Below are 14,573 nucleotides of genomic sequence, written 5' to 3'. Positions count from 1 at the left end.
GGATCACTGCCTCCCCTCACTGGATCTGCACAGCGCATTTCCTGTGTGAGAGTGTTAGTGTCATCATACAGCAGGCCTTGGGCGTCCTACAAACCTGGTTCACACCTGAGCTCCATCACAAGTCATGGTAACATCAGATCTCTGCCTCAGTTTCCCCATTTGCAAAATGGGATGATGATAATAGGTATTATGACATAACAGGTATCCATGTAATATGGACACCTGTTACAATTGCTGCGAGACTTAAGAAGAATAATGCATTTGAGCACCACAGCAGAGAGTAGCCTCTGCTCGCTGCAACTAGAGAAAGCCCCATGCACAGCAATGAAGACCCAGCCCAGCCAAAAATAAATTAAAAAAAAAAAGAATAGTGCATTGAAAGTACTCTGTAAAGCACCTGGCATAGAGTCAGGGCTATGTAAACATTAGCTAGCATCCTTGACTCCTTCCTCCCAGAGCCCTGTCTCCTCCACCCTGCTCTCCCCACCCAGAGGTCGCTCAGAAGCCCAGGTTTCCTTTTGCTGCTCCACCGTGTGGCCTGCAGGGGAAGGGTGCTCCGCCAGCCCCCGCCCCCCCTCCCTGAACCCAGGGCAGCCAGAGCCCTCGAGGCCCAGGTGCCTGGGTGAGCGCTCGCGGCTCCCAGCGGGTGTCTGGCTGCAGAAGCACGGGAGTTGATGAAAAGCCATCTCTCCAAGTCCTCTCTTCCTGGACATCAGCCTCAGGCCGTCTTCTCTGGGCCTGGCACCAGAATGGAGGCCACGTGGCAGTCATCTGGAAGGCAGACCCGGGGAGGCAGGACAGGTTGTGAAAGAGGAAGGAAGACAGTTTGTGCTGAGACCAGAGAAAAGCCTTCCCTGCCAGCCAGGTTCCTGCTCCATCTGCTGCTCCCCAGCAGCCGCCACCAGGTGGAAGGTGGAGGCCTTGACCCTGAAATGGTGGACAGGGGGAGGGTCGCTTGACCTTGCATGTCCACAGACCTGTACATGTCTGCCTTGAGGCCCCTGACCTTCCAGCTCTGCACCTCTGTTTCTTCCAACTTCAGACTGCTGCCTGCCCCAGGAGTGCCCACCCACCACCACCAGGACCACCAGACTTAGAGCCCAAGCTACGTACGAGTTCTCTGGCACCACACCTCTCAGGGCCCTCGCTGCGGCTCAGCTCTGCACTCTGTCCCCACCCGTCCCCGTAGCATCCCCCACCCCCTGCATCCATCTGTTCATCCTAGGCACCTGGAGCCTCTACCCAGCTGCCACTCATCCTGGCCTTCTTTGTGAAGAGCATCCCTCCTGGCCCCAGGACGAAAAACTAGGGGTCAGTCCGTGAGGACACAGGGTCTGGAGGCAGAAAGCACCGCCCAAATCTCCACCTTCCGACAGCCCTTAGTGATAACAAGCCCCAGTGGATTCCCCAGGCAGCCTTAAAAGGGGAAGCAAAGAGAGATGATAAAAAAAAAAAAAAGAAAAGAAAAATTAAGGGACACAGCAGGTGGGCGAGGTGAATGAGGAGGGAGAAGAGGGGGCCTTGTTGCCAGGCAATCGGGCCCTCAAGCCCTTCCCAGGCTGTTTGCATATCAATGAACATCCCAGATTTAGCACCAAGCCGGGGGCATCCACCCACTAGGCTCCCTCCAAATCTCCTTCCTCCCTCACCAGTGGTCACCTCTGGCCTTGGAGACTGCCCAGCTGAAGCCCTGGGGGCAGCAGCCCACACTGGACAAACTTACACGCGGTGCAGTCTTCCTCCCCCCGGAAAGCCCAGCACCCCCCTCACCAACTACCACTGCTGATTGAATGCCAGGTGCCTGCCATCGGTGATGGGGGGATGCACAAACAGAAAGCAGAGCAGGATAGGCAAGGTCTAGAGATCAGCCCTAAGCCAATGGGACAGTGGGGAAAGCTCTATGGAAGCTAGTGAGTCAGAGGCCAGTGGACACACACCCAGGCAGACCCCTGGCCTGGCATGTTCACCCCTGAGCGGATGAGGTATATACTCTGGCCCACTCCTGGTCCATATTTGCAGACACAGGTGGGACCCACAGGAGAGGCTGTAAGGGTCACACTAGTGCCCACCAAGCTGCAGGGAGTGCTGCCCCAGGACTTGGAGGTGGTGGCCCCAGAAATGAGCGACTCACCACTAATAACCCACTTACCCTCTGGGGGAGGGCGTGCTAATGAAGGTTTTTCAAGCAGGAGGTGGGGGTGCTGGGGCCCTGTGTGTCCCCAGAGCCAAGTTCAGGAGAGGGAAGCCAGAGAAGGGGCAGGAGAACAGGGAAAGGGGGGCTGTGACAGGAATCACAAAATCAGAAAGTGTCTACCTGGCCTGGACCCCGGAGGTCCCAGGGCTTCATTTGCATGTGAGAAGGGGGGAGGTTGACAAGCCAGGCGTGAAGGAAAAGACAAGAGAAAGAAAGCAGAGGCGAGGAGTTGCTGAAAGAACAAGGGAGGGAGGAAAATCAGGTGAGAAGACCCAGGCTCCTCCTTTGCCCCGACTTCTGCTCCCCCACCCCAACACCATGAAAGCTTTACAGACCACCCCCCACCGGAGCTAGGAGGGGTCCTCCCCTGGGGAGCGGACGCTGTGCCCTCCCCCAGTTTAATGAACACATCTCCCCATCTCTAATTAGGTGGAACAAACAACTTGAACCAGAATTTTTATTTCCCAGAAAAGCACACGCCCGGACACAGTAAATATGTCATTAATCATCTTTCCGGGCGAGGAGCGCTCTGGGTGCCGGGAGCGGGCAGCAGTCAGGGGCCTAATTAGGAGCTCGGGCCCTTGACTCCCCTCCTACCGGCACCCAGATGGCCCTGCTCCCCAGCACCCCACGAGCAGATCAATCTGAGGGTACCCTGGCAGACTAAAATTTATGTAAATGTCCCTAGTTAGCACAAAGGAAAAGTAAAGAAAAGCGGGAAAGAACAATAGGATCTTCCTCCCCACCTCCCCTACCCCAACCCCGCGGTCTTATTTTCATCCAGGAAATTGTGCTTATTATCGCTTGGCTATTTATAGACGCGTGAGGTCTGCTGAAAAGCCAGGAGCCCGCCGGTTACTAGGGTGCAGCGGAGAGGTTCCGGCTGGGCCGGTTGACGCCACGCCCACTCTGACACCACCCCTGGGACCAGCCTCCAGATTAGCACCCTGGGCCTGAGGCTGAGCTCCAGACACTCAGCCCTCCGGCTTCCGCAACTGACCGCGACACCCTCCCCCAGGCTCTCGCCCGGATCCCTCTGCCACAGGGCTGAGGCCACCCTCCCCCTTCCCGCCCCAAGTCCCAGGAAGGAAGATGGATGAGAGCAGGCCTGGGCCCCTGCGGTTTCCTCCAGCAGAGGAGAAAAGCTGTGAGTGTCTCCACATCTGAGTCTGGCTTTGTCTACAGCGGGATGAGCTATCCTAGATGGAGGCTCCGGGCCTCTTCCCCTAGTGCAGGCCACTGAACTGAGGACCCAGAGTCGGGATCCAGCTGCCTGCGCGATGCTGTGCTTAGTCGCTCGTCATATCCGACTCTTTGAGACACCATGGACTGTAGCCCACCAGCCTCCTCTATCCATGGGGATTTTCCAGGCAAGAATACTGGAGTGGGTTGCCATGCCCTCCACCAGGGAATCTTCCCCACCCAGGGATCAGGTCTCCTGCATTGCAGATGGATTCTTTACCATCTGAGCCACCAGGAAAGCCCAAGAATACTGGAGTGGGTAGCTTATCCCTTCTCCAGGGGATCTTTCCAACCCAGGAATCGAACCAGGGTCTCCTGCATTGCAGGTGGATTCTTTACCAGCCAAGCCACTGGGGAAGCCCCCAGCTGCCTACATGTCACTAATAAAGGGAGGCTACTTAATCTGCTAACTGTTACCTCCTGGAAGAGGGGATCACGCCGCCCGGCTGGCTTACAGGTCCTCAGGAAGCTGCGGTGGGGAGGTTGAGGCTCAGGGCTCACCATTCTCCTATGCAAATCCCTGCCCTGCCCAATGAGTTCCTGGCTCACTCTAAACTCAGTTTTCTCTCCAGTTATTTGGGAGACAAGGCTCCCTTCCTTCCAGGGTCCTGTGAGACGATGTTGTGGTTATTTTCAGGGAGGTTTTGAGGGAGTAGAGTCTGTCCATCTATTCCTCAGCTCCAATCTTGGGAAAATAAGATCAAGTTCCTTCCTGGGGTGTACTGAGCAAGTCCAGCCCCTACCCCAAACCGAAATGGCCCTGCTGCCCACTGCACCTCCCCACTAGGCCCCACCCTCGTGGGCCACCAGGGAGTCAAGGGTGCAGGGTACCAAACTGATGGGGCAGTAGCTGGAAGCGGTCTCCACGGGGGGAGTGGGTACCGGCAATGAAGGAGGACAGCTGCCATGAGGAATCAGCACGTGGTCAAGAGGAAGACAGGGGACCTTTAGGCCTGCGTTAGTTTCTAGGGCTGCTGGAACCAAGTACCACAACTTGGTTCTTCAGACAACCAAAATGTATTGGCTCACGCTTGTAGAGGCGAAAACTCTGAAGTCAAAGCGTGGGCAGAGTTGTGCTTCTTCCAAAGTCCCCAGGGAGAATCTTCTAGCCTCTTCTAGGCCCTAGGGGCTCCTGGCTTTCCTGAGCTTGTGGCAGCATCATTCCCGTTTCTGCCTCCTCCTTGCCACAACCTCCTTCCTGTGTCTCCTGTCTTTTCTTCTTTTTACAAGAACACCCATCATTGAATTTAAGGCCCATGCTACATCCAGGGTGATCTTGTCTCAAAATCCTTACCTAATTACTAATTACTTAACTAAGTTGTGAAGGCCCCATTTCCAAATAGTTTCACATTCTGAGGTTCGGGGTGGTCATGAATTGGGGCGGATGCTCTTCAATACACTCCAGGATCCTGTTGCTTACATCGCCGCCACCAACTCAAAGTGAGTTTAATCAAGCTCCATAGCCTCTCTTGATCACACCTGTTTTCTCCACTGCTCAATGAAAGATGATGGCACCTGTCGTGTCTGTGGCTTAGTCTGAGCTCCAGTGAGGTATGGTAGTGAAATGATTGAAAAGTTGAGAGAGTTTATACAGGTAAAGTAATGAAATGGTCAGTGTGTGCTGATTCTTCACGCATTTCCACCCTAGCCCTGCCTTTACCCCCCACCCCCCAGCTGTGCACCCTTCTGCACCCAGCATCATTCCCGGGGCCACAGCACCTGACTGTTCCCTGTCTTAGCGCTCCCTGCAGACCCAGAGTCACCCCCAGACCAGAGGCAGGATAGTTACAAGTTCATTTCTACATAGCACCGGCAGCCTGGTTTCCACTGAGCCCAAGCTGGTTTCTTTTGTGTCTGGGTGGGCAAGTCACTTTCCAGTTCCTTTTTCTTCCTGAAGCCTGGCGCTCAGTCGGGCCAGCGTGCCAAGCGTGACCTGTGGCTCTGCATGGAGATGGGCACCCCTGGGTGTCCTGAGCTGACCTACCTCTATCCACAGCGCTCCTCCCTCCTCTCCGAGGCTGGCGCGTGTCCTGGCTCACCTTCCCAGCTGTCCCAGTGATGAGTGATGAGTGACCTGGGGCCTTCTTTCTCCCCACCTGACCCATAGACCCTTCTCCGAGATGGCAAGCGTGAGAGCATCGTGAGTACCCTCTTCATTTCCCCCGGCGATGTGGAGAACGGGCAGAGCATCGTATGCCGGGCCACCAACAAAGCCATCCCCGGAGGGAAGGAGACCTCGGTCACCATCGACATCCAGCGTGAGTACTAACCTGGCCGGGGGCAGGGACCACCTGCCCAGAGCACAGGTCGGGGGAAGGACAGGGCCAGGCCCCTGCAGGACGGCTGGTGGCAGGAGCTGGGTCCATCAATCCTAGTGACTAGCAGGTTTGTCTGGGCACCCGAAGGACCGTTTTATCCTTCTTACTGTCACAGGTGAGACAGTCCCCTTAAAAACATCACCAGGGATTCCCTGGCGGTCCAGTGGTTCAGACTCCACTTCCACTGCAGGAGGCATGGGTTCGATCCTTGGTTTTGTATTCACCATCTTCACCAGCTTATTAAACCCCCCTCTACCTCCATCCACACCAAGAAGAAGGCTCTTCCATTCCCCATCCAATAAGAGCCAGGAGCACCAGGGCTCTGGGCAGGCCAAGGACCAGGGTGATGGGAGGGAAGCTCTCGCTTTAAAGGTCGTGTAAGTTCAAGGTCACCCTGGGAGGAATGTCTCCTTCCCCTGCCCCAGTCCAGGCCCCACTGTCCACACCCACCTGCTTCTTATGTGTCGCAGGTATGGCATCAAGCCGCAGGCCCAACTATAGAAAGAAAGCAAGATGTGGGGGGATGGGGTAGTCTACAGCCCAGAAAGGCTCTACCACCCATGAGCTGTGTGGGCCTGAGTTGGTCATGTCACCCAGGGGACGCCGGTTCCTAGTCTCATTTGACTGAGAGACGTCCAAGGTCTCTACTTGCCCTGGGATTGACCATGAATCAGAGGTTTCTCCAGACACAAGCCAAATCTGGGAGGAATGAGCGTGAGAGCCGCAGACATCCGAGCCTCCTGTACCAGGCTGCCTGTCGTGGCCACTGTGCAGCCCCTCCGTCGTCGCCCCCCACCCCCCACCCAGCTGGTCAGGAGGCCTGTGCCAGCCACAGAACCCCCACAGAAGAACCCAGCGGGTCGGCTCTTGGGTCCTGGCAGGAGAGCCTTGGGGGGAAGCTATGTTTCTGCGTCACAAAGCAGAACCACTCTGTCAACAAGAAAGCCATCATCATGACAACAGCCCACCAACTATTAAAACACATTCCTCTGAACGTGCACTAATGCCATGATGGATTTACCAGGACACACAGACAACAGTCTGCCCCGGAGGAGGATGCCAGCCTTGCCAAGTCTCTGGGCCTCACTGGCTTTCTTTCCAGGGATGTCTCAGCCACCCCAGGAGGGAGGCAGCAGGAATGAGGTCAAGGTGAAGCCAAGAATCCAGGTGCCTGGTTTCCTAGATGGGCCCCGTCCAAGGCAGTCCGGAGTCATGGTTAAAGCCTCAGCATCCTTCCTGTTTGGAATTCTGGCTCTGCCACTTACTGAGTGGCGCTGGGCTGGTTATTTAATCTCTCTGTGCCTCAGTTTCCTCATCTGAATATGGAGGTAACAGTGCTTGGCTCGTATGCTGGCTGGAAGGATTCAGTTTAATCATTCGGGCAGCGACCCCAGTGCAGCACCCAGCACCTGTCATGGGGGTGCAGCTGCCCTTCCCCGGTGAACCCAGCCCCCACAGGGAGGGGAGGTCTGCATCCACTCGTCTCCCTCTCCCCAAGGTGCCTACTCACGCCTGCTGAGCAAAAGAGCAGGCTCTCTCTGCCCCCTCCCTCCTGCTCTCCGCCCTCCCCACCACGCATCCCTTTGTTCATTCAGTAAGCATCCAGCTGTTTACTGTGGACATCACAGGCTGGATCAGAGCTGCCTTTGCAAACCTGCTCATTTTCTCAGTCAACCAAGAAGCATCCAAACTCAGCAAAAACACATTTGTTGTTTGTTTCCCTTGGTCTTTAGATGTTACCCAACGGAAGACAAAGCCCCCAGATTGAGTAATGGGAGAGAAAGCTTAACACCCCCAAAGTCTTGCTGCATCTGGACTCTGCATCCAGCTGCCAAGCTTCAAATGGATGTGCTATAAAATCACTGAGTCATGGAGTTTCTCTCCTTTCTCGTCCCTTCCTGGATGTAATACTTCCCCTGAACGTGCATGCACACGAGCGCGCGCACACACACACACACACGCGTGTGCGGAGGCAGGCTGCTGATGGAAGCTCTAACAGACTCTCAGCTGTAACATCTGTTCAGTGCGATCTCAGTTCCGCCAGCTACATCAAAGCTGCCCCCCTGCAAGTTATGCAACCGACATCACAAATGGGATTAAAACCATGTTTAATAGTCGGATATGACATAAACTATTTATACCTCCAGAGCCTGGTGGACTTCTGAAAATTCATATCCTGCACATGCAGAGGGGAAGTGCGAAGAGAGGGGTGTGGCACCTCTGGGCCTGGGGTGGAGGCTCAGATGAGACCAGCCAGTGTGGAAGGTTCCCAGGGTGTAGGGGGAGCCTGTTCTCCTGGGTGCCGTGGATGCTGCAAAGAGGTGGGGAAGCTTCTGGAGACAGGCGTCCACAGGATAACTGAGACGGGCAGCTCAGTAGTAGAGGAGGGGAGCAGGGGAAGGGAGCAGACAGCCAGAAGGTCCTCCAGCAGATGTGTGTTTTGTCTCTCTGTCCCTGGAAGTCTCATCACTTTATAAAGGACAGCCAGGTGGGGACCGGCCTCCTGGAGCTGCCCCGCACGTTCTGTGACTGGTTTCTAGAGGCTCTGGAACTAGCCCTGGTTCTCAGCTGGGTGGGCCAGCAGACAGCCCACTCAGGTGATGGGGAACAGCCAGGAGGAGGCTGTTTGGTTCTGGGGGTGTAGCTGTCTTGGGAAATAGGAGCAGAGCTCTCAAAGCAAGTCCTGGCCATGCATCTTTGGGTCCGCTGGAATCACGCTTTAAAAACCAATGTAGAGGGCTTCCCTGGTCGCTCAGTGGTGAAGAATCTGCCTGCTAAGGTGGGAGATGTGGGTTCAGTCCTTGCTCCGGGAAGATCCCATGTGCTACAGAGCAACTGAGGCTTTGCACCACAACTACGAGCCTGCTCTCTAGAGCCCAGGAGCCACAACTGCCGAACCCACGTGCCGCAACTGCTGAAACCCGCGCACCCTAGAGGCCGTGCTCTGCGGCAAGAGGAGCCACCACAATGGGAAGCCCATGCGCCGCACCTAGAGAGTGGTCCCCACTCGCTGCAACTAGACAAAAGCCCACGCAGCAACCAAGACCCAGCACAGCCAAATAAATACATACAAAATTTTATTGAAATAATTCCTATTTAAAAATAAATGAATAAAAACCCAACTTTGAGGTCACTGAAGTAGCCAACACTTCCTCACAATTAACTCTCCAGGAAAAGGCAAGCAAGCCATAGGAGACGTTCCCAGAATTGTGGTCCCGTCCAGAACGGGTGTGGGGAGAACAGCTCCAGCTTGGCTGACCACCTGCTGCTGTCAGGAACCAGCATTCTCTCCTGCGTCTTAACAAGCTGTCTGCACAGCCCAGTGCAGCCCTATGGGTCATCTCCCCCCAAGCCCGTCACCCCAGCAGGCAGCTTGAACACCAGCAGGGCACAGGGAGGGCACACTGCCAAGCAATCCCAACTCCAGGGTGGGTGAGGCTCCGTCTGTAGCTGGGCAGCTGCGCAGTTGACTCGAGGGGCTCAGGGATCCCTCTGTCGTCTCAACCAGGAGCTGGGCCAGGCAGCTGCAGTGTTGCTCCCCGCCGGTGGTGCCCTTCACATGCACCCAGAGAGGGTCAGCATTTTCCAGATGGTCTCTGAGAAACCAGCTTTCTTACTTCTCTTTCTGAAAACGGGGTGAACCCCCCAGCAAGTCCTCCTGCCCTCCCAGCACAGAGCTGTGCCTAAAGATGAGGTCTAGCAGAAGATTTGGCCCCAGGACCTGACTAGGACACAGGGACCAAGCTGCCCTCTTCACCCAGCCTAGAGCTGAGCTCCAGCCAGACCTCCAGGCCTGTCGTCTCTGCTCCCCTGGAACATGGATGCCTGGGGTGCTGAGGCCTGGGCACCTACCCCAGAGCTCAAGGATGCTCGGCTTTCAGAGCAGGTCCTGAACTGGCCTCCTCTGAGCTCAGGAGGGCCAGGCTGCCTCGAGGTCTCTTTCTGGGCTGATCCCCCACCTCTGATCTCTGCTGTGGATACCACCTCCTCTGTTTCCAACTGTTCATCATCCTGTCTCTTTCCTCTATGTCTCATTATTGTCTTTGGCTTTTTCCCCAGCACCTTATCACCTTCTGTCTCCATCTGTTCAGTCCCCCTTGGTCTTTTGGCCTTACGTCTAAAATTTTTGTCTGATTGTGTGTCTCCCTGAACACGTGAGTCTCTCTCTGAGCCTATCCGTGTCTGCTCTTTGCTTCTCTGTGTTTCTGCCTCTGCACTTTCTCCCTCTCTCTCGATCTCTCTCCTTCTCCTTCCCTCCCTCATCTTCACATCTCTCCTACATAGGCGTCTCTCTGCCCCCGTCCCTCCCCCGCTTCCCTTCTGCATGACCTCTGTGTGTCTCTGTCTCCCCGTCTCTCTCTACCTCTCTGACTTCCTGTTTCCTCCACCTCTGACCATTTTGCCCTTGAGAGCCGGGCTTCATCGTATTGAGGAACAAAGGCGAGCCCCGCCTGGGGTGCCGAGGACTGAGTGACACCCGTCAGGACTCAGCAGAGATGGTTAGGCTCGGGGAAGGCTGTAAGGGCCAAGGTAACAGATGCACCAGAACCGTTACACAGAGAGACGCAGGATGGACATTTCAAAGACAGAAAAGTTCGTATTTAAAGGGACTTAGTATTCACATCCTCCTCATGCCCCCCCACCCCCGCAATGCCCTTTCACACCTCTCTTTCCGGCAGTGGTTTGTTCACCCAAAGCTGAAAGGTAGGCAGCAGGCACCCTCTGGGGCCCAGACAGCTCTGCTTCCGGGGTGGCTGTTCATTTAAGCACCAGCCTTGAATCCATCCCTGATGCTGGGAAAGACTGAGAGCAGGAGGAGAAGGGGACGACAGAGTACAAGATGGTTGGATGGCGTCACCGACGCAATGGACATGTGTTTGAGCAAACTCTGGGAGATAGTGGAGGATAGGAAAGCCTGGCGCGCTGAAGTCCATGGGGTCACACAGAGTCAAACATGACTTAGGGACTGAACAATAACTTGAATCCATAGCAGGAGTCCTGACCCCACTGCCAGGACGGCCTGAATCGGGCACTTCCAGGGACGGAGGGAGCCCCCTGCCGAGGCCCCCAGTTTTCTGAGGACCACCGGAGGAGTGGCTGCTGGTGGTGGAATTCCTGGCCTTTACCCTCATGTTCCCCCAAACCGTGGTGCACACAGCACCACAGTCTGCAAGGGCACCTCTTCTCTCCGCAGACCCCCCGCTTGTCAACCTGTCGGTGGAGCCGCAGCCAGTGTTGGAGGACAACGTGGTCACGTTCCACTGCTCTGCCAAGGCCAACCCTGCGGTCACCCAGTACAGGTGAGAGACGCTGCGAGGAGGCCCCCTCGACACCCCCGCCTGTCGCAGGGCTGTGACCTGTGGTCCAGGCATCCAGCATGGTGCTTGGTCTGCCGCGGGTGTCCGGGACCCTTCCCCAGCACACCCGTTCACCCTGGCCAGGTGGACTTCGCCCTTTCCTCGTGAGCACACACTCCCTTCCTCTGAGACAGAAGGCGTCACTCCTTCTGTTTGCATGGCTTCTTTACCCCTTGTTTCTGAAAGGAAGCAGAGAGACTCAGGAGAAAAAGCTAAAACAAGCCAGCACGGTCAGTCAGACCCAGATTCTAGTCCTGTGCTCACCAAAGCAGTCGCCTGGCAGGGTGGGGTTTCTGGGACCGCCGGCCCCGACCATCGGGCACCCAGATCCATCATGCCCACGGCCCCCCGCAGCTGTTGCTCACTGCACTGATGAACGCCTCACTGCTGACCAAGCTTCTCGAAGGCGGGAACTGCCGTTTAGTCACTTACCGCTCTCAGCGTGGAGCTCGTGTGGCAGGCACTCAGCGCTCCAGAATGTGGGCTCGCCGACTCTGTAAACGCACAGAGCGGCCCCTCTGGGCACCTTCCTGCCTGGGCACCACCACTGCCCGAGACTTCCAGATGCCAGTGGCCTCAGCGGCGCTCCAGGGCACGCTCAGACCCTCCCCGCCACGGCCCTCACCTCTGCCCCGCTCCTTCCCCCAGCCCAGACCTGATGGTGTCCCCCCCACCATTAAGATGGTTATAAGACTCCCAGCATCGCCCAGTGCCAGGGATGCTGATGGTCCCAGACTAGGAAATAAGCCCTCTGGTGGGAGTGGAGGACAAAGCCAAAGAGAGGCAGCGTGGCCCCAGAGGGCAGAACCTGAGGAAACAGGTCAAAGAAACAGCCAGAGGTTCAGGCTAGGTTCAGGCTAGACACAGGCGATGCTCCCTGTAGTGCAGATAATTAATGCTGGAACCAGAAGCCCAGGGAAAGCACAGGGTCTTTATCCTTGAGGATGTTTTTAAATAGGATGAAAACCATGTGTCCTCTGGGTTTAACCATTCACCGGGCTAGAGGCAGGAGAAAGATCAGATGTCCTCCAGGCTCCCTGGAGTCCCGTGGCCCTGTGGGTACAGGGGGCAGGTCTGGCTTGGCTGGGACAATGGCAAAGTTGCAGCAGGAGACGCCCAAAGCGTCTGTATTTTTCTCTGGGCTTCCACCCTGCACCTGCGATTCCTGGGCTCCGTCCACAGGCGGGCTCCTCTCTGCTATTCACTCTCTGCTCACAGGCCCTATACACCAGGTGTCGCATGCCCAGAAGCGACCTCTCGTGCCAAATTCCCTGGGCACCCCTTCATTCCCGCGGACACCCTACCAAGCAGACCCACCCACATTCATCCTCATGTCATGGCAATAATAAGGGATAAGTCTACATTTGAAGAGATCATCGAGAAGCAAGTGTGGCAAGATATTGACCCCGTTTGGTGGGTCTGGGCGAAGGGAGTACAGCGGCTTCCTGGATCGGTCTTGTGACTTTTCTATAACAAAGTTATGTTTAGTTTTTAACTACAAAGGTAATGAGCCAGGACCTGCAGGTTTCCGCAGGTTCTGGGTCCCTGTGGTTTCCCTTCGTCTCCATCCTTCCTGCAGCTCAGAGCCTGGTCAACCGTCAGGCACAGAGGAGGAGCCAGAGACATAGGCGGGTCCCCTGCAGGTTTGACAGCTGTGCACCTGCTCTTACCTGCCTCCTTCCCTCCTGGCCCTCCAGCTCGCCAGAGGCCCCCAAAATGCTTCAGTGCCGATCAGACACTCTCCAGGGCTCCAGAGGCTTTCAGGGAGCCCTTCTGGGCCTCCAGGGACATGTTGGGGAGCCCCGGTGGCCCAGGAGGAAGCGGGTGGTGAGAGGAGGCAGGTGTCTGTGCCCACCCTCTGTGGCTCAGCCCCTTGGCCTCTGAGAGCGCTCCCCCAGCAGGCAGATGGTCCTTCTAAACGTGGTGTTGGGATCCAAGAGGAAAGGCCTTGAGCAATCTCAACACTTAAGTACATGGATTTTTCCCAACTGACCTGGACGGGACTAAGGGATCTTTGTTTTTTAACTTCCGCCTTGGTCTTGATTGCTTCCTCCTGTTTCACACAAGAGGTTGTGATCTCGGAAATCAGAGATGCGCCCTGGTCCACCCCAGCTCCCAGCAAGGGGCCCCGGGGGGATGTGGGAGCCCGTCTAACCGGACTCAGCCGTCACTTGGCTGGACCAGCCGCCTGGGTCAAGCACACCTAAAGCATGTCTCGCCTGCCTCTCTGCTCCCCTCTGAGGTCTCGGGGCCCCCACCCCACCACGCAGGGAACAGGGCGGGGGTCTACCAGCCAGTGTGAGAGGCGGGGCTGTGGAGGACAGCTTGTTGGCAGTGACAGCCAGCCTCCTGATTGTGTGATATAAATAATTAATCCTCTTACATCTGCTCGGGCCAAATTACACATTGATTGGGAAAAGCTTAATCTGACTCCTGTTCTGCGGGGCTGGGCGAGGCGGTGAAAACAGTGGTGGCGGCGGGGGCGGGCATGTGGGTGGTGGGAGAGAGAAGGGACTGGAGGAAAGAGGAGGAGGAGGCCAAGCTGAGAAACTAGAGAAGGGAGGAGATGGGAGCAGAGGGGAGGAGATGGCAGGGGAGATGAGACAGGTGGGACAGGAAGGGGAGGAGATGGGAGGGGAGCTGGGAGAGGGTGGGACTTGCTCTCTGGCTCACCCTGGTCATGTGGCCTGCTGCTTCAGTGAGTGGGTTGAGCTTCTGGAAGGGATCCCTCCGAGGGTTTTTGTGGTTTTGTTTTGGGTTTTTTTTTTTTTTTTTTTTGGTACAGGAGGGGAATAAAGACAGGGAAGAAAAAGACTGGCTGAGTGAAATGTGAGCTGGGGACTCGTGGGGTGAACCCCAGAGACCCAGCCCTACAGCTGGCCTCCTGGGACCCTGGAAGCAGACTGTCTCTGAGTTCCCCTCAGTGGCCCCCCATTTCTAAGGTGGGGACCGGCCCTGGGGAGCTGGGAGCAGCAGCTGCACAGACCTCCAGTGTCTCTTGCGTCTCCCTTCTTTGACTCAGAGGGGAAGCCAGTCTGGTCTGGGGAAGAGGAGCCCCGTGTGGCCAGGAGTGCTGAGTTCCAGGCCAGAGATAGCCCCAGCTGTTCTGAGTTCCTGGGGGCCCCAGTAGGGAGCGTTCACCCTGTGAGGGACCTCAGACGGGTGGGGAGAAAGCCCCCTCTTCCCCCAGGAGCCCCCAACAATGGAAGAGGACTGCCCAGCAGAGTCTGCTTCCTTGGGCTGTGGGCAACCAGAGGCAGGCGTCCAGGCTGGGCAGGAGGATCTCACCTGTCTCCTCCTAGCCCCGCCGGCTGCCCCCTCCTCGTAGCATCCCTCACGGCTGCAGGGTGGGTGGAGCAGGGGCTGGACGCCGATCCCCCACTGTGTGTCCCAGACTGAACTCATCCGCCTCAGGTGGGAGCTGTGCCTGACTATTAAGTGTGGTCATTAAATTAAAGTTAG

At 56.4% G+C, this 14,573-nt stretch overlaps 1 protein-coding gene across 3 annotated transcripts in view; it reads left to right on the top strand.

Moving 5' to 3' along the window:
* KIRREL3 (kirre like nephrin family adhesion molecule 3) overlaps positions 1–14,573 on the top strand; it is a 592,142-nt gene that overhangs the window by 553,753 nt on the left and 23,816 nt on the right. For all 3 annotated transcript variants that reach the window (XM_020912692.2, XM_070457373.1, XM_070457374.1), the window contains exons 6-7: positions 5,544–5,694; positions 10,949–11,054. In XM_020912692.2, coding sequence (XP_020768351.1) covers positions 5,544–5,694; positions 10,949–11,054 — 257 coding nt within the window. The remainder of the gene's footprint in view (positions 1–5,543; positions 5,695–10,948; positions 11,055–14,573) is intronic.

This window comes from Odocoileus virginianus, chromosome 28 (assembly GCF_023699985.2).
Source record: "Odocoileus virginianus isolate 20LAN1187 ecotype Illinois chromosome 28, Ovbor_1.2, whole genome shotgun sequence".
In the NCBI taxonomy this organism is placed as follows: Eukaryota; Metazoa; Chordata; class Mammalia; order Artiodactyla; family Cervidae; genus Odocoileus; species Odocoileus virginianus.
Note: the sequence above shows the minus strand (reverse complement) of the source record. Positions and strands in the feature narration are given on the sequence as shown.